This window comes from Sporisorium graminicola, chromosome SGRAM_8, assembly GCF_005498985.1.
Source record: "Sporisorium graminicola strain CBS 10092 chromosome SGRAM_8, whole genome shotgun sequence".
NCBI classification, from domain to species: domain Eukaryota; kingdom Fungi; phylum Basidiomycota; class Ustilaginomycetes; order Ustilaginales; family Ustilaginaceae; genus Sporisorium; species Sporisorium graminicola.
In genome coordinates this window covers 34,532-51,160 of record NC_043738.1, presented here as the reverse complement: position 1 = coordinate 51,160, position 16,629 = coordinate 34,532, and the positions used below count along the sequence as shown (strand labels likewise).

General features: G+C 58.7%; 6 protein-coding genes across 6 annotated transcripts; 3 read left to right on the top strand and 3 right to left on the bottom strand.

The window, feature by feature from the left end:
* Positions 1 to 76: 76 nt before the first annotated feature.
* On the bottom strand, positions 77 to 1,615 carry EX895_005799 (uncharacterized protein; the record flags this gene model as incomplete). Its single annotated transcript, XM_029886391.1, has 1 exon — positions 77 to 1,615. The coding sequence occupies one exon, from the start codon at positions 1,613 to 1,615 to the stop codon at positions 77 to 79; it is 1,539 nt and encodes a 512-aa protein (XP_029736704.1).
* Positions 1,616 to 1,969: 354 nt separating this feature from the next.
* On the top strand, positions 1,970 to 4,177 carry EX895_005798 (uncharacterized protein; the record flags this gene model as incomplete). The annotated part of the gene is made up of 1 exon (XM_029886390.1): positions 1,970 to 4,177. The coding sequence occupies one exon, from the start codon at positions 1,970 to 1,972 to the stop codon at positions 4,175 to 4,177; it is 2,208 nt and encodes a 735-aa protein (XP_029736703.1).
* Positions 4,178 to 4,587: 410 nt separating this feature from the next.
* On the bottom strand, positions 4,588 to 7,002 carry EX895_005797 (uncharacterized protein; the record flags this gene model as incomplete). The annotated part of the gene is made up of 1 exon (XM_029886389.1): positions 4,588 to 7,002. One exon carries the CDS (start codon positions 7,000 to 7,002, stop codon positions 4,588 to 4,590), a length of 2,415 nt encoding a protein of 804 aa, XP_029736702.1.
* A 1,663-nt stretch (positions 7,003 to 8,665) lies between these two features.
* EX895_005796 (uncharacterized protein) lies at positions 8,666 to 10,966 on the top strand (the record flags this gene model as incomplete). The annotated part of the gene is made up of 2 exons (XM_029886388.1): positions 8,666 to 8,695; positions 8,885 to 10,966. The coding sequence occupies 2 exons, from the start codon at positions 8,666 to 8,668 to the stop codon at positions 10,964 to 10,966; spliced, it is 2,112 nt and encodes a 703-aa protein (XP_029736701.1).
* A 968-nt stretch (positions 10,967 to 11,934) lies between these two features.
* On the top strand, positions 11,935 to 14,788 carry EX895_005795 (uncharacterized protein; the record flags this gene model as incomplete). The annotated part of the gene is made up of 2 exons (XM_029886387.1): positions 11,935 to 14,680; positions 14,769 to 14,788. The coding sequence occupies 2 exons, from the start codon at positions 11,935 to 11,937 to the stop codon at positions 14,786 to 14,788; spliced, it is 2,766 nt and encodes a 921-aa protein (XP_029736700.1).
* A 130-nt stretch (positions 14,789 to 14,918) lies between these two features.
* On the bottom strand, positions 14,919 to 15,908 carry EX895_005794 (uncharacterized protein; the record flags this gene model as incomplete). The annotated part of the gene is made up of 1 exon (XM_029886386.1): positions 14,919 to 15,908. The coding sequence occupies one exon, from the start codon at positions 15,906 to 15,908 to the stop codon at positions 14,919 to 14,921; it is 990 nt and encodes a 329-aa protein (XP_029736699.1).
* Positions 15,909 to 16,629: the final 721 nt, after the last annotated feature.

Sequence of the window (16,629 nt, the reverse complement as noted above, 5' to 3'; positions counted from 1 at the left end):
AGATTGCGTCGTGTATTAATACAGATGAATGTTTTTCGATACGGAGGAGTCGCGGTTGTGCGTGCAAGGGAGGAGTCTAGACATCGGGCCGTTTGATCTGGCCGCCGTGCTGCTTGACTTTTGCCTCGACATCGTGTTCGGTCTGCTTCCAGAGCTGTGACCAGGCGTCTTTGTCCTCCGTGAATCTGGGCGGCAGATTCGGACGAACGATGCGACCTTCGCGGTACAGTTCGCCGGGGATGAGATGGTCTTGCCACTTTCTCACCTCGTGCGGATCTTGACTCGAAGAAGAAGAAGAAGAGGGAGCAGGGGAGCGGGAGAGGGAGGCGAGGATGCGATCGAAGCGGGCCGAGAGCGGTTCGAGGTGGCGCGTGGTGGCCCAGACGATGCCGTCTGCGGCCGTGGCGGGCGATTTGGCCAGCAGCCAGATAAACGGCCACAGCACGAGCAGCACGACGAAGCGCAGCACCGAACGGAGAAGCGCCAGGATGCTGGCATGGGACTGTGCAGGTGACGGTGCGGGGAAGAACGTCTCGATGATGTCCGAGGAGCGTTCGAAGCCGGTGCAGACGTTGATGATCGAGATGTTCGAGTGCTGGCGCATGCGCAACGCTGCTTGTTGCTGGATCGACTCTGACGCTGCTGCGGAAGCCTTGGAGCTCGGAGCGGGAGAAGGATGGACGTCGATGCCCGGCAGCTTGGTTTTTGGTCGTGGGTCGGCCTCAGCGAGCAAGTCTACACGCCGTTGCAGTTCCACCGTCAACGCATGCCATCGTAGCGACGCCGCGCCGACCAGTGCCGAGTAGCTCGACTCCGAGAGCGTCTGCAGCGTCGGCGCCTTAGCCGCGCTCGATCTTGACTCGTCCTTCTTGCCACGGTTGCTGGATGTGGGTGGAGGCGCAAGCACATCAAAGTGCGTCAACCCCGCAGCGTAGAACGGCGAGACAACGCTGACGATCCTCACCTCTCGATCGGGCGGCTGCACGAGCAAACTGCTCAGCAGCGAATTGACCAGATGAAATCGAGCCAGTACATGCAGCTGATAGATGGCCTCGCGCCTCCTCGTCCCCCCACCTGCCCGTCCGCCTTCATCCAACTGCACCGAGTGCAACTCCTCGCGCCCCGGAGGCAAAAACAGCAACGCATCCAATCGCCTCACCGCCTCCTGCTGCTTCTTGTCCCCACTGTTCCAGAGCGCCGCAAAGGCAGACACGCTCTCCAAGGAGCCCAAATCACACTGTTCCGCATAGATTAGTTCGGACTGCGTAGAGTCGCGGATGAGATGGATCAGCTGTACCACATCCGGGGCCGAGATGTCGGGGTGCAGCGCAATGATCTGCGCGCCGCGGTGTGCAAGCGCCGAGAGCGTGACGACGCCGAGCGGGGTGAACGCGCCGGAGGCAACGAGGACGACACGGCCGTGCAGGTCTGTGAACTGCGATTCTGGGGGTGTTGGAGGAGAGGTTGACGCCGGGGGTGAAGGGGGGTCGAGTAGTTTTGCGCCCTTGAACCAGGTTTTGAGGAATGAGATAGCAATGCACGAGGCGGCGATCGTTGCCCAGTACTCGGTAGGGACGGCAGATGATACTGCCGAGGCAAAGAAATGGACTGGCATGGTAATGAGGGGCCCCCGAGGTGAGGGTGGTGCGGTGAAGAGGTGGCCGTGCAAGGCAAAGGATTGTACACGACGCCGGTTTGTCCAATTCTGCTGTCCAACTTGGCCACTTCCGCGTTCCGAATTCGACCATGGCCAATGCATTGGACCCTTGAGCTTGTCATTCTCGATTGCTTTCTCACCCAACATCCTCCTCATACATATTCGACTACAGCCCCTCCTTTCACCACAACAAACAGCAGCTATGCGCAGAATGCTCCACTAGCGTCCAGTTCCAACGCATCGTGGCCGGCGAAGCCCAGCAGCTTGCACCATCTCAACCTCTGCAACACACACAACCTTCGCACACCCACAATGTCCTCGGACCATCTACGACCTTCGGGCTACTTCTACTCGGACACCGAGGACCCGTTCGCGGGAGCCTTCTGGTCGCAGTTCGAAGATCCGCATGACTTGGCTGCGAAGCATACCCCCACGGACTCGTCGGCAGGTGCGGCGATGAAAGCGTACCGCGAGTACCGCGACCGTGTGCGCAAGCCCGTGTTGGCGACGTATACCATTTTGGGCTTTCTGAGTTCCGGCACGTATGGAAGGGTGTATAAGGCGAGGCTGCGCAATCCGCCTCAGCTTGCAGCGGGGAGTGGCGGTTTGTCAGCAGGAGGCGGCGGAGGCGGTGCGGGAGGGACAGCCGGGATGGGCAGTGCCAATGGCGGTGCTGCGTCGACGAAAGCGGCGGTTGGAAATGGACCTACGTCGAAGAAGAGAGGTGGACTATTGCAGCAGCATCAGCTGTTGGACTCGCCAAGTGCTGCGTCTTCTCTGCATGCGACGCCTAAATCGACGGTGGACGCTGGACACGGTACGCCGACCGCCTCGCCCAGTTTGAGTGTCTCGCTCGGTGGCGGAGGCGGTGGCTCCTCGATAGCAAATACCTCCGGTCGAGTCGACAGCAACAGCCAAGGCAATAGCGGCAATGGCGGCGGTATCCCGGACAATCAGATCTTCGCCATCAAGAAATTCAAACCGGACACGAAGGAAACCGACGCCACCATCTACACGGGCATCTCGCAGAGCGCCATGCGCGAGATCTCGCTGAATCGCGAACTGTCGCACGTCAACATTGTCACGCTGCACCAAGTGATGCTCGAAGACAAGGCCATCTACATGGTGTTTGAATATGCAGAGCACGATCTGCTCCAGATCATTCACTACCATTCGACGGCATTGCGCTCCCCGATCCCGCCCGCCGTGCTCAAAAGCCTGCTGTGGCAGCTCATCAACGGTGTCGCGTACCTGCATGCCAACTGGATCCTGCATCGTGATCTCAAGCCGGCCAACATCTTGGTCACGTCCCAAGGAGTGGTCAAGATCGGAGACCTCGGCTTGGCGAGGCTATACTCTTCGCCACTGCAGAGTCTGTACAATGGCGACAAGGTGGTGGTGACCATCTGGTACCGTGCTCCCGAATTGCTCTTGGGCGCACGCCACTACACGACTGCTATCGACATGTGGAGTGTGGGCTGCATCTGGGGCGAGCTGTTGGCCCTCCGTCCGATGTTCAAGGGCGAAGAAGCCAAGATGGACCCGAAAACCAAAGCCGCGCCGTTTCAGACGGATCAGCTGAAACGCATCGTCGAAGTGCTCGGTACACCCAACAAGGACCGATGGCCGTCGATCGAGTCCATGCCGGACTACAAGGGGTGGTGGCCGCACCTGCGGCTCGACAACTACCCAAAGACGCTGTCGCGCTGGTACGGTACGCGCAACAAGACCGACGAAGGCTACGAGCTGTTCGACTCGCTGCTGCAGTACGATCCAGAGCAGAGGCTGACCGCCAACCAAGCGTTGAAGCACGCGTGGTTTGTCGAGCAGGATCCAAAGCCGACTGCAAACGCTTTTGCTAGCTTGAGCAAGCCGACAGCGACGTATCCGAATCGCAGGGTGATTCAGGACGATATGGACCCGAAGATGAAGAGCAACTATCAGCCGCCGATCGAGACGCACCATATGCAGCCGCTGCACCAGTACAACTTGAACAGCAGCCAGCCGCATCGGTTGGCGCAGCTGCTGCATCAGCAGGAGCAGTTGCGGCATCAGCAGATGCAGGTGCAATCGGGACAGCAGCAGCAGCAGCAGCAGCAGCAGCGGGGCATGCAGGCGGGTCACAACGGACGGGTCAGCGCCGCCGCAGGCGTGGTGCCCATAGCACCCATCCTCGGCGGGCCGGCCGCCCCTCCCCCGATCACCATCGGCAGTGGCAAACCCCCCACCACCTCTAACACGGTCCCGCACAGCTCGGCACCGTCCTCGTCCACCACCAATGCGTCCCAGCCACAGCTGCCGCACAACAATCACCCGGTCATTACTATCGGCACCTCCGGTGGCCCGCTCTCCAACCCCGCCAGCAGCACCAGAGACTCGCTCAACGTCAGCGATCCCGACACGCCTTCGACCGTCTCCACCGCCGCCTCGGCCGGCAACGCGCCAGGAGGCGCGCCGCGGACGACAAACCTCGTCGCTACAGCCACGCGCAACCAGCAGCGCAAGCGCCAGCGCATCTAGAGTGTACAGTAGTTAACTTGGCCAATCTCAAATCACGGCTTCGTTTGGGAAAGGATGACAACAGATGTGTTATTGAGGACAAGTTCCAAGAAGCATGTGGCACAGAGAAGGAGATGGGCTTGACGCAGAAGCCTGATACAGGAGAGAGAGAGAGGGTTGATCGAGGGTTGACAAGGGAGGAGCACGGGGGGAACGAGCGGGGGGTGGGGTGGGGTGCAAGTGTGCGAGATGAGCGGATGAGCGCGGGAAGAGTGAGACGTGTACGGCGGGGGAGGAAGGAAGCTGTATGGTAGTATAGAGTTGCAATACAGAGTGGTAGAACAGACCAAGAGGGAAGATAAAAAGATAGAAGCTGCCATGCCGGGCGGCACGATATTTACAAAAGCCAGCCAAACCGTCAACAGCATCCATTACCTCCTTGCCGCCCCACCGCCACCAAACCCAGAATGCTGCACCTCCCTCGCCGTCGACGTCGCCTTGTCCTCGCCACGCGACCTCTTGACATTGAACTCGCTCATAATGCAAATATGGTCGCTTGGGAAATGCGCATTGGGGAAACCGACGACCTTGGACAGGTACTGCTTGTCGATCTCGCCCAGCACGCCCGTGACACTGAGCGTGTTCTTGCTGTAGAAGATGTAGTCGATTGCACCCTCGTAGCCGGGAGTGTAGTTGGTAAACGGTAGCTCGCCAATCGGCAAATACGACGACTCGAGCTTGTAGCTATGCTGCAAGCCTTGAGCGGTGTAATTGCCGTAGACGTGGTCCATGAAATCCTCGTGGTCTCCCGGGACAGCGCCGTTCGAGAGGAAGTCGTACACGCCCGTTTCGGGAACGCTGTTGAAGTCGCCGCAGATGATGGTGGGGATCTGGTTGGCGTGAGTGTACTTGGGCGGCGGAGGGTAGCCCTCTGCCACACTCGGCTTGGCCGGAAGCTTGGCGAAGCGTGCCCCTGCCTTTTCGACTTCATCCATCAACATGGCGACTTGGACGAGCTTGACATCGCGGAACTGCGGATCCCAGTGCGTGTGCACATTGGCCACCACCAAGCGCGACCCCGACAGCCGGTTCTCGAGCAGCGCAATCACCGCAATGTTGTCCTTGGTCATGACACGGTTGTACATGTCTTCCGAATTCTTCAAGTCGGGACGCTGCAGCGCAATCTGGTTGAACTCGACCAGCTGCTTCTCGATCAGCTGCCACTTGTTTGACTTGAAGAAGATGGCACATCCGTCGACACGGCGCTTCTCCTCGTCTCGCATGGTGCGTGCGCGCGATTTCGGGTAGAAGACGCCCTCGTATTCCTGCTGCGAGAGGTGGTGGAGGAAGTAATCCTCGTACTGCTCGACGCCAACTTCTTGCAAACAGCAGATGTCGGCGCTGTACGACATGACTTCTTGCAGGATAAATTCCTTGCGGTAGTCCCACGCTAGCGCCCACGAGGGTGTGTAGCCGTACATCTGTGGTGTAGCATATCGATCGAAGAGGATGTTGTACGAGAGCGCGTTGAACGACTCTTGCGTCGTCTCGTTGGCGTCCTTGTCCGCGTCAAAGTCCGGCAGGTCTGGGTCGATCATGATCCACTCGCGCTCTGGAGGCGGCAGCGGCACGGGGCACGAGTCGCGCAAGTAGGCAATGACGGCACCAGTCCCCTCGCGCTGCAGCAGCGTGCGCAGGTTGTCCTGCATCGGGTTACCCTCGACACCGAGCATCTCGAGCTGATGCAACGTGCCGAGCTCCGGTGGAAGCGTGGTGAGGTTGTTGTCGAACAGGAACAGCTCGCGGAGGCTGGTGAGCATGCCCAGCTCTGGTGGCACCGCGGCGAGCTTGTTGCCCGAAGCGTCGAGCACAGTGAGGTGACGAAGCTTGACAATGTCGGCAGAAATGGTGGTGAGCGCGTTGTGGTTGATAAAGAGCGACGTGAGGAACGAGTAGCGGTAGACCTCGTTGGCGATGTTCTTGAGTGCAAGACCGCCCATGTCGATGGTGGACCACGTCTGCTTGTCCTTGGTCGCTCCACTGCCTGCACCGGCTGAGTTGGAAGAGGTCGAGGTTGCGCCGTTAGGTGTGGCCGAACCAGTAGCAGCAGCGTCGGCACCGCTTCCCTTTCCGTCGTCACCTCCACCTCCGTTGGTGGAGCTGGAATCCTTCTTGGCAACAAAGAGACCGTTGGCAGCGACCTGAGGCGGCACAATGCCCTTGGAAGGGTCTTGGATGGCGATGGCGGAGCTGGTGGCGGAGCGCGCGGCGAGTGCGGCGGCACGTGCGTGGTGGTGGGGTGAATTGGACTGGCGCGAGATCTCGGCCTTGACGATCTGCTGTTGCCAGTGAGGCGAGCCGGAGGCGGCAGCGGCAGCAGCTGCAGCAGCCGCAGCTTCTGTACGACTTGCCGAGTTGCTCAGGTGGCCCGAATGCATGCCACCGGGCGAGGTCATATGCGAAAGACCCGAGGGACCGTGTGCGCCGTGATGGTGGTGGTGGTGTGCACCGAGGCTAGAATATCCAGGAGAAGAGGGACCTGCACCGGAGATGGAAGCGGCGCTCGAGTGGCCGATGGAGCCGGGCAAGGAGGAGAGCGAAGGGTTCTGCTGGTGCGAGTGGTGAGGATGCTGATGGCCGCGCTGAGGCCATGCACCCGAGGGCATGGGGAACCTGCCTACTGGAGTGAAGGAGCCGCCATTGTAGCCGTTGTTCTGGGCGGAGCCTTGGCCGCCAGCACCCGAGATGGGACCACCTCCATGGCTACCGGACTGGTGGTGGTGGTTGTTGAGGTAGAGGAATGCTGGAGGCGAAGGGGCCGGGGAAGGTGACGGGGAGGGATACATGTATTCGTAGGTTGGTGCCGAGCCGCGGTGTTGACCTTATGAGGAGAAAGACAGGTCGACGTGGCGGTGGTTGGCGTTTATTGAAGGCGGGGCTCTATTGGTGGCTCAAAAGACGATAGGGAGCGTGCGGGTAGAAGGGAGGAGGAGGCTGGTGAGCTGGACGTTGTTGGAAGAGGCAGTCGAGGCTTGAGTTGGACTGAGCCAAGAGGATAGCAGGCGATGGAGAAATAGAAGGGGCGTTGTGTGAGGAGCGGGATGATTGCATGTTCCCGCTGGCAAGGTTGGTTGCGGAAAGGATGAAAGCAGGGCCGCGTTGTGGCAGGACCGCACGCGCAAATGGGATCAACAGCGTTGATTGGATGGAAGCGGTTTGAGTGCGTGAATTGTTGTATGGCGAGACCGGAGATGGTTCATATAGGAATTAGAAGAAGGTACGAAAGCACGGAGATGGTCGGATGCGGCAAGCTGGTGGGAGTGCTGTTGCGCGTGCGCGTTTGTTGGTAGAGGGAGGATGCGCAACGCGGAGTCGCAGAGTGCAGGATCGACTCTCTATCTCTTTGTCTGCCTTTCTGAAGAGGTGGGCGGCGCAGACGAAAAGGAAGAAAGCGTATGAGATGAAAGAATCGAGAATCGAGATGAGAGATGATGGCGACAGAGCGACCGACAAGGGTGGAGGAAAGCGCGCTCTGCCCCAATCTCTTTCTCTCGTGACAGCGCAGACGTGAATTGCAGATGCAGAGACAGTCGCAGCCTCTCGGTCAGTCACTCAGCCTATGAGTCGATTGACTCTTTGTCTCTGTCTTTCTCGCACTGGCGCGGGGTTCGGATTATGTGCAGCCCTCGACTGCAGCTTCCATTCCCATTTGTCTGACACTGCCCAAGCGCAGTCGCGTTTTCCAACAAAAAAAATTGGTGATCGAGCTCGGTTCCGTTGCAGAAAAAGGCGGGAACAAGAGTGCGTCATCAACTTGTGTGTTTGAATAGTCTAACATTGTAAGTAATACATTGAAGAGCAATGTTACATCCTTATCGGCGCACAAAGATTTGGGTGGCAAGCTTACATAAGCCTTCCATCGAATTCTACGCGTGGCAAGGAAGCGGGGCGGCGCGGTGTGACTGACACAGAGAGGCCAGGCAACTGCTCTAGATCTTGAACTGGACTGCAACTTCACGAGGGTCTCTTGCGCTTGCTCCTCTATGGCTCACCATCGCCGCCCCTGCCGATAGCTGCTCGTGAAACATTGACTGCAGCTTCGAAACAAGCAATGCTCTCCAGACGGCATCCAAACAAGTGTGCCTTTCGAGCAATGATGACTTGAGCTGAACCCTGGTTGAGTCTGTCGGTCTGTCGATCTGTCGGACTGAAGAGGCTGCGTGCGCACTGCTGTTGCTCTTTCCTGCTTGCAAAAGAATCACATGGAACAAGCGCGCTTTCCTCTGCAATTTCTTCTCGAAGGTCCGCGCACTGTGGCTCAGCGTTGGCTTTTTTCTTCTAGAATCCAGCAGCAACTATCCTGCGTTCTCTCGAATCGGAAATTCGCTCAACACGCCCAAGACTGCGCAAAGCCATTTATTCCATTGCCCCATCCTTGCCCCTTCACCCCCCCTTCCTTCTCTTCTCTCCACCGCACATACCCCCCAGACGTTGCATCGCATATTCACCATGTCCGGCAACACTGAGACTTTCGGCTTCGTAAGTATTGACTTGCTCTAGCGCTCTGCGTTTGTTGCAGTGGTTGTCGTCGTTGTCGTTGTGGTGGTCGTAGCCGTGATTGCCATCAACAGCAACGACGACGCCACCGCTTTCCCAGTATAGATGGCGAGGAGCATCACTCACTGACATCGGTTTCACTTTTCCTTATCTGCACTACACTACAAACAGGCCGCCGACATCAGCCAGCTTCTGGATCTGATTATCAACACCTTCTACTCGAACAAGGAGATCTTCCTTCGTGAGCTCATCTCCAACTCGTCCGATGCCCTCGACAAGGTCCGCTACAATGCCCTCACCGACCCCGAGTACACCAAGGCCGAGCCTGAGTACTACATCCGTATCACCCCGGACAAGGAGAACAAGTGTCTCATCATCCGCGACACCGGTATCGGCATGACCAAGGCCGACCTCGTCAACAACATTGGCACCATCGCCAAATCCGGCACAAAGGCGTTCATGGAGGCCCTCTCGTCGGGCGCTGACATCTCCATGATCGGTCAGTTCGGTGTCGGTTTCTACTCGGCCTACCTCGTCGCCGAGAAGGTGCAGGTGATCACCAAGCACAACGACGACGAGCAGTACATCTGGGAGTCGGCCGCCGGTGGCACCTTCACCATCACCCAGGACACGGTCAACCCCCCCATTGGCCGCGGTACCGAGATGCGCCTCTTCCTCAAGGAGGACCAGATGGAGTACCTCGAGGAGAAGCGCATCCGCGAGATTGTCAAGAAGCACTCCGAATTCATCTCGTACCCCATCCAGCTCGTCGTCACCAAGGAGGTCGAGGTCGAGGTCGAGGAGGCCGAGGAGGAGACCGCCGACGACGATGAGAAGAAGGCCAAGATCGAGGAGGTCGACGACGAGGACTCCAAGAAGGACAAGCCCAAGAAGAAGGTCAAGGAGCTCAAGACCGAGCAGGAGGAGCTCAACAAGACCAAGCCCCTCTGGACGCGCGACCCCAAGCAGATCTCGGCCGAAGAGTACTCGGCCTTCTACAAGTCGCTCTCCAACGACTGGGAGGACCACCTGGCCGTCAAGCACTTCTCGGTCGAGGGTCAGCTCGAGTTCAAGGCGCTCCTCTTTGTGCCCAAGCGTGCTCCTTTCGACCTCTTCGAGACCAAGAAGAAGCGCAACAACATCAAGCTCTACGTTCGCCGCGTCTTCATCATGGACGACTGCGAGGACATCATCCCCGAGTACCTCAACTTTGTCAAGGGTATCGTCGACTCGGAGGACCTGCCGCTCAACATCTCGCGTGAGACGCTGCAGCAGAACAAGATTCTCAAGGTCATCCGCAAGAACGTCGTCAAGAAGACGCTCGAGATGATCTCCGAGATCGCCGAGGACAAGGACAACTTCGCCAAGTTCTACGAGGCCTTTGGCAAGAACCTCAAGCTCGGCATCCACGAGGACGCCACGAACCGCGCTAAGCTCGCCGAGTTCCTGCGCTTCCACTCGACCAAGTCGGGCGAGGAGCAGACCTCGCTCAAGGACTACATCACGCGCATGCCCCAGGACGGCAAGAACAACCAGATCTTCTACCTCACCGGCGAGTCGCTCGCCTCGATCCGCGACTCTCCCTTCTTGGAGCGCTTGAAGAAGAAGGGCCTCGAGGTGCTGCTCATGGTTGACCCCATCGACGAGTACGCCGTGACGCAGCTCAAGGAGTTCGAGGGCAAGAAGCTCGTCTGCGTCTCCAAGGAGGGCCTCGAGCTCGAGGAGTCGGACGACGAGAAGAAGCAGCGCGAGGAGGACACCAAGAACTGCGAGGACCTCTGCAAGACGGTCAAGGAGATTCTCGGCGACAAGGTCGAGAAGGTGGTCGTCTCGAACCGCATCGTCGGCTCGCCCTGTGTGCTGGTCACCAACACGTTCGGTTGGTCGGCCAACATGGAGCGCATCATGAAGGCGCAGGCTCTGCGTGACTCGAGCATGTCGCAGTACATGGCTGCCAAGAAGACGCTCGAGCTCAACCCCTCGAACCCCATCGTCAAGGAGCTCGCCGCCAAGTCAAGCCAGGACAAGAACGACACCACGGTGCGCGACTTGACTGTCCTCCTCTACGAGACTGCCCTGCTCACCTCGGGCTTCACCCTGGAGCAGCCGCACGACTTTGCCAACCGCCTGTACAAGCTCATCTCGCTCGGTCTGTCGATCGACGACGCTGGCCTCGACGCCGAGGTGGAAGACAAGGCCGAAGAGGCTACCGAGGAGGTGGCTGGTGAGTCGGCCATGGAGTCGATCGACTAAGTGCTTGGCTTCCTTCGCAAACATGTACCATACCATCATCACAAAACCGTGTCATGAGCGACATGCTTTTCATTCAGTAAAGATCAATTGTTTCTGTTCCCTGTTCCATTCATGTCTGTTGGATGTCGTCTGTGTATCAGCTTTTGAGACCATCATACTTGGAGCCGAGTGAGCGTGGCTTTGTGAATGGTGAATTATCTGAGAAGATTTTGTGACCTGAATTTTGTGCCCCCCTTTTTTTTTAAAAAAAAAACCTTCGATGAAATCAACGTCACTGTCCGCTCCGCTTCGCATCCAAGCGTCGGAAAAATGCACATTTATGATTAGCAAGACGCTGTGCGAAACAGGGCTTCGAGATCTGTGTCGATCCTCAGACGGCAATGTGAGATCTACGTTTCCGATTCTTGATCCACGCTCGAGCGAGATGTCGGCAATTCTGGCGCTGCAGCTGCTGCAGCAAGATGAATCAGCCCTCGTGCAGGCTGCTACGGTTCTACCGATCCAATACCGCACGCCACGCCCAACGTCGCGCTGCTGGTGCTGCTCAGCACAACGATGATGTCTTCATGTTCGTACCGCTTTGCTTTTCGTACAACGGGCGGCGTCTTCCCTGCTCCCAGCGAAGAGCCCGAGGGTGCGCGTAGCGTGCAGTGGTGGTTCGCAAAGGGACACGTCGATTCGAGATGGTAATGGCTTGCTTGCTCAAGAGTTGGGAAGATTTGGTGGCGCAAAATGTCGTGTGTCATACAGCGCGAGGTGTGAGAAACTTTTGCAAAGCCGGTTTGACTGACGAAGGGTTCTTCTGCCTGGGTGAGCTCCTTGCGAGTCGATGATCTTGCCTAGCAGCTTCCCCCCTCAGGCTGGAGCGAGAAGCTGGTCAAACAACGGGCGGTCCGCTTCCTTGTTCCTGACCACCAACTGAACCTATCTCCACGATTCATCCATACAGCTTTGTGTCTGGGAAAAGCATGGGCGATAACGACTCGACTCAAGCACCCGCCGACACCGGCGAGGCCGGAAGAATGCAAAGATCACGTCCCACGAACAGCATCCGGCAACAGCACCCATCGACCTCCAACACATCGAGGACCAACTCCGGCGCAGCACCCTCAACGACCACCACGCACAGCACCTCGTACGCGTCAGCGCGAGCACCGTCGACAGCAACGACCTCGCAGTCCTCTCTACACACCCGCACTCCCGCCCAACTGCCCCATCCTCCTCCACCACCACCTGCAGGCACAACGCCACAGCCCGCACGCGGCTACGAGAACGTCACCTCGATCGAGCCTGCGCCCAAGCGTCCGCTGTGGAGCCTGGGTAGCACTCTACCGCGGGTCAGACGGTTACCCGCAGCCAAGCCGACGAAGACAGCGCATCCGACGCCAGGCAGTCGCTCGAACATCGTTCAGCAGCCTGTGAGCTTGGTGCCCCTGCACACGCCGAGAAGTTACACGGGCAACAGGGCGCCGACAGAGTCGACGGCCGGGGCACCAGAAGCGCCTGTGCATGAACACGACTTTGCCGCTCGCACTACGCTGGGGCCGACGTACAACGTTCAAGGGACTACAGATGCAGATGTTGAACGGCAAGAGCTGAGTATCAGCCCGACGACTTCTGCATCCACCACCAATGCGGGCGCGGGCGACTTGACGCCGATTCGGGAGGGCGAGACTTTGCCCACTGGCCAAGCACACGGTTCTGAGGCTGAGCAATTCTCGGTAATGCATGCTCGCCCGCGTTTCGATTACTCGTTCAGCAGTCCAACGGCTGCGGACACCGCCAACGTCCGCTTTGTCGGCAACAACGAGCTTGGCAAGCTCAGCAGCGACACTCAAACTGACCTTGGCCACCACCTCGATTCAGATCCACAACAGAGACTTGCGACTGCACGTCAGCAGCTCGTGGAGGAGGCACAGCATGGCGACGGCCTGCTCGCGACGCAAGGAAGTGCGATCGAAGAGCACGATGAAGTGGAGGACGACAAGGAACCGGCTTCAAGGCACATAAAGACGTCGTCGATGCCTTTCCTGCCCTCCCAAGGGTTCGAGGTGCTCGTATCAGAGCCTCACCACCACAATCACCGTCACCATGGCACCGATCAGCTCGAGCGCGACAAGTCCAGAACCGAATCGCTCAGCCGCTCGGCCATGGACAAGACTCGGCACCCGGGGCTATCTGGTGCTCGCCCCACCCCCAGAGGTCGAGCTGCAGGCGGACCAGCTGCCGGAGTGGGCACTCGCAAGCCTTCGTCCACGCGTCGAGCGAGCAATGCCGCCAAGAACGAAGCGGGTTACTTTGATGACGACGCTGCTGCAGGCGAGTTTGCGCATCTGCAGCGCGTGGGGTCATCGTCGACTCGTCAGCCGGCACGCCAATCGCAGGAGGAAAAGAACCACATCGAGGCCAGGCCGGTGGGGGGCAGGAGTGGAGGCAGCGACAAGGCGCGTGATACGCGGAGCGCGTGGCTGGCGCGGACGATGCCGTCCCATGCCAGCCGAGCGGGCGAGGAGGCGGATGCAAAGCGGACGAGTAGAGAATCTGAGTCTGCGGGGCAGCCAAGCTTGCACCAGGCCAGGGATGCTGGCCATGCAGGGCGGTACAGCGACGAGACTGCATATTCCTCGTACTCTGCAGACGCACACGATGGTGCTTCCCAAGGAGATTCGGCGCAAGATGAGGAGGAAGAAGAGATCTGGCTAGGAGGGCAAGGCACACTATCTGACGGAAGCATCGCCTTCCCCACGCTTTGGTCTCGTTGGCGATACCACAGCCGCGAGTTCCTCGCCGAACTTCTTGCCACAACGCTGCTCATCACCGTGGGTACGGCCGTCGACTGCCAAGTCGCGCTCTCTCAATCCATGGGCCCGAGTGCGGGCGCGTATTCAAACCAGAACTGGGCGTGGGGGATTGCGGTTGCATCTACGATCTACCTGAGTGGCGGGCGAAGTGGCGCGCACTGCAATCCGGCGATCACGATGGCGCTGGCCGTGTTCCGTGGATTCCCCTGGATCCAAGTGCCCGTGTATTGGGCTGCCCAGCTGCTTGGGTCGATCCTAGGCGCAGCGATCACGTACGGCATCTACCTGCCCGCTATCGATCAGTACGAAGGAGGGCGGAACATCCGCACACTAGCGGGAGAGCATGGCACGGGACGGCTGTTCGTCACTGTCCCGCAGCTCGTGTTCACCGCCGCGTCTGGGTTCAGCACCGAGGTCGTAGCGACGAGTATACTCATGGCGATGGTGCTCGCCGTGGGAGACGAAACGAACGCACCTCCCTCGGACGGCTTGTCTGCGCTGGTGCTCGGCTTGGTTGTCGTCATGATCGGAATGTCATTCGGATGGCCTACGAGTTACGCCATCTCGCCGAGTCGGGATCTAGGCCCGCGATTGTTCCTCTACATGGCAGGGTACGGACGGGAGCTCTGGACGCACAACGCATACTGGTGGCTGTACGGTCCGCAGGCGGGCTGCTTTGCAGGGGCGCTGCTTGGCGCACTGCTGTACGACCTGGCCATCTTCACAGGCGAGGAGTCACCGATCAACTACACGAGGCAAGGGTGGATGCAGTCGACGCCGGCACAGATCGGAGCGAGGTTGCGTAATTCGGCGGACAGGGCGCACTTTTTGAAGAGGTCGTTGGGCGGCGGAAGCAAGGAGAGGAGCGAACAAGGAGACTGGACGGTGCGTGAAGATAGAGGTGCCGTTCAAGGTTTGTCGAGAACCGGAGACAGTGTGGGCCATGGCGAGGGTGCAAATGCAGAGACATGGTCGAGCGATGGAGTGAGACGCCGAGCCAGTCACGGGACGCAGCAACTAGATGCCCAGGAGCAGGGGCATTCGTGGGCATGGCAAAGCAATGCAATGGATGTGTATTTGTGCGACAAACTTCGAAGTAATTGGTGCGCGTGTGGTCTATTATCGAGTCTAGCGTGGTCAAGTGGAGCCGTCTAGGCAGCCGACGTGGCCGACGAGGAGCATACACTGATGAACTCGATCATCTCCTTGTACAGCTTGTCTCTGCGTTCGACGGACTCTGGGCTCTTGGGACGCCTATCAAAGCCATGCCCCTCGTTGTCGATGCTGATGAAGCGGACGTCTGTGCGACCGGCATTGTTGAGGCTGGCGACAAATTCTAGAGCCTCGGTGTAGAGGGTGTCGGCCTTGCAGCCAACGACAAGGAGGCGAGGGAAGGAGGCAGGATCGGCGAGTTTGACGCTGCTGAGCGGATGCTGCTTGTGCTCCTGCTTGACAAAGTAGGCATCGAGGAAAAAAGTGGTGAGGCAGCCTGGCATGATAATGCCACTGTCATGGTGTTTGGTGGGCAGAGGATATTCGTCTGGCTTGATGATAAAGTCGGTGACGGGGTAAAGTGCGACGACGCCTGCGATGCGCTGTGGGCCAAAGTGCGCGCCAACAACGAGAGCGAGGCCGGCACCAGCAGAGAAGCCGCCAATCGTGATGCGATTCACGTCGTAGAGATGAGGTTGGGAGAGGCAGTAGTTGACGATGTCGATGGCATCGTGGACGGCAGCTGGGAAAGGATGTTCGGGCGCCTTGCGATAGTCGGCGTCGATGAGAACGCAGTCGGGACCGAGGTGCTTGAGGTGGTAATCGATGTATGCGTAATCGCCGGCGAGTCTAGGAATGACAAAGCCGGAGCCGTGCCAGATGATGTGGACGGGCAAAGGAGCATCGGCAGCGTCGGTGGAGCGATAGACGTAGGCTTGGATGGTTCGTCCTTGCTGGCGTGAAGGAAGTTGGGCGTCTTCTCGCTGGAAAGAAAGGGGCAGCGGTGGTTGTGGCTTATCAAAGAGGCCAGCGACACGAAGCAGGGATCGCAGCAAGACGACGACCGTTTTCAAACGCAGGTAGTGTAGACCGCGAGGATGAGGTATCTCTTGCAGAGTATCCGAAGGGGGTTTCGTCATGTCCGTCATGTTGATGAGCTAGGATGCAAGCAACGTCGTCGAAAAAAAGCCTGCTACACCGAGCCATCCTGGTCAAGAGTGCGAGGAAGGTGGTGAAGGTGGATTCTAGAGGTGCGTGCACTGTTCGACAGCGCCTTGCTTCGATCGATCTGTTGGGTGAATCTGATCGTCGCGGCGTTGTGCTGGGCCTTTGTTTCATGCTCTCATTCCTGTCAACGCACAGGCAAAAGGAAAGCGAGCCAGCCGGCCAGTCACGATGCTCGACTAGAGACTGCCGGATTGGTGCGTTCAGAGAGAGAGTGTGTGTGTGCGCTTGCAAATGGATCTATAGGCGTAGAAAGCGTGATTTTTGACGCTACTGACAGGTTGCCCCTTCGCCGTCGATGCACGGGACAAGCACGCACAAGCACAGGAGCTCTGCATCGCGCTGCACCGCACTCGAATCGAACACGCGGACAGGGTCCCTTTTCGAAAGGAGAGGAGGGGCTTTTGTCTGGCACCGGAGCAGTGGGTCAAACCGGCAAGGTCTGCCCAAAAAAATAAATACGCCGCTCCACTTTTTCGACTTTGGCTGGCTCGACTGGCTCTGTGTGATAGCGCGATTGCAGCTTTGGACTGCCCCGCCCCGCCCCTCCCCGCCCTGCCCCACCACGACTCGGATGGACCGGGTGACGCGCCCTGTCTCTCGCACGCCTGCCGACTCGCCCTTTTTTCAGGGTCTCGATGAGAA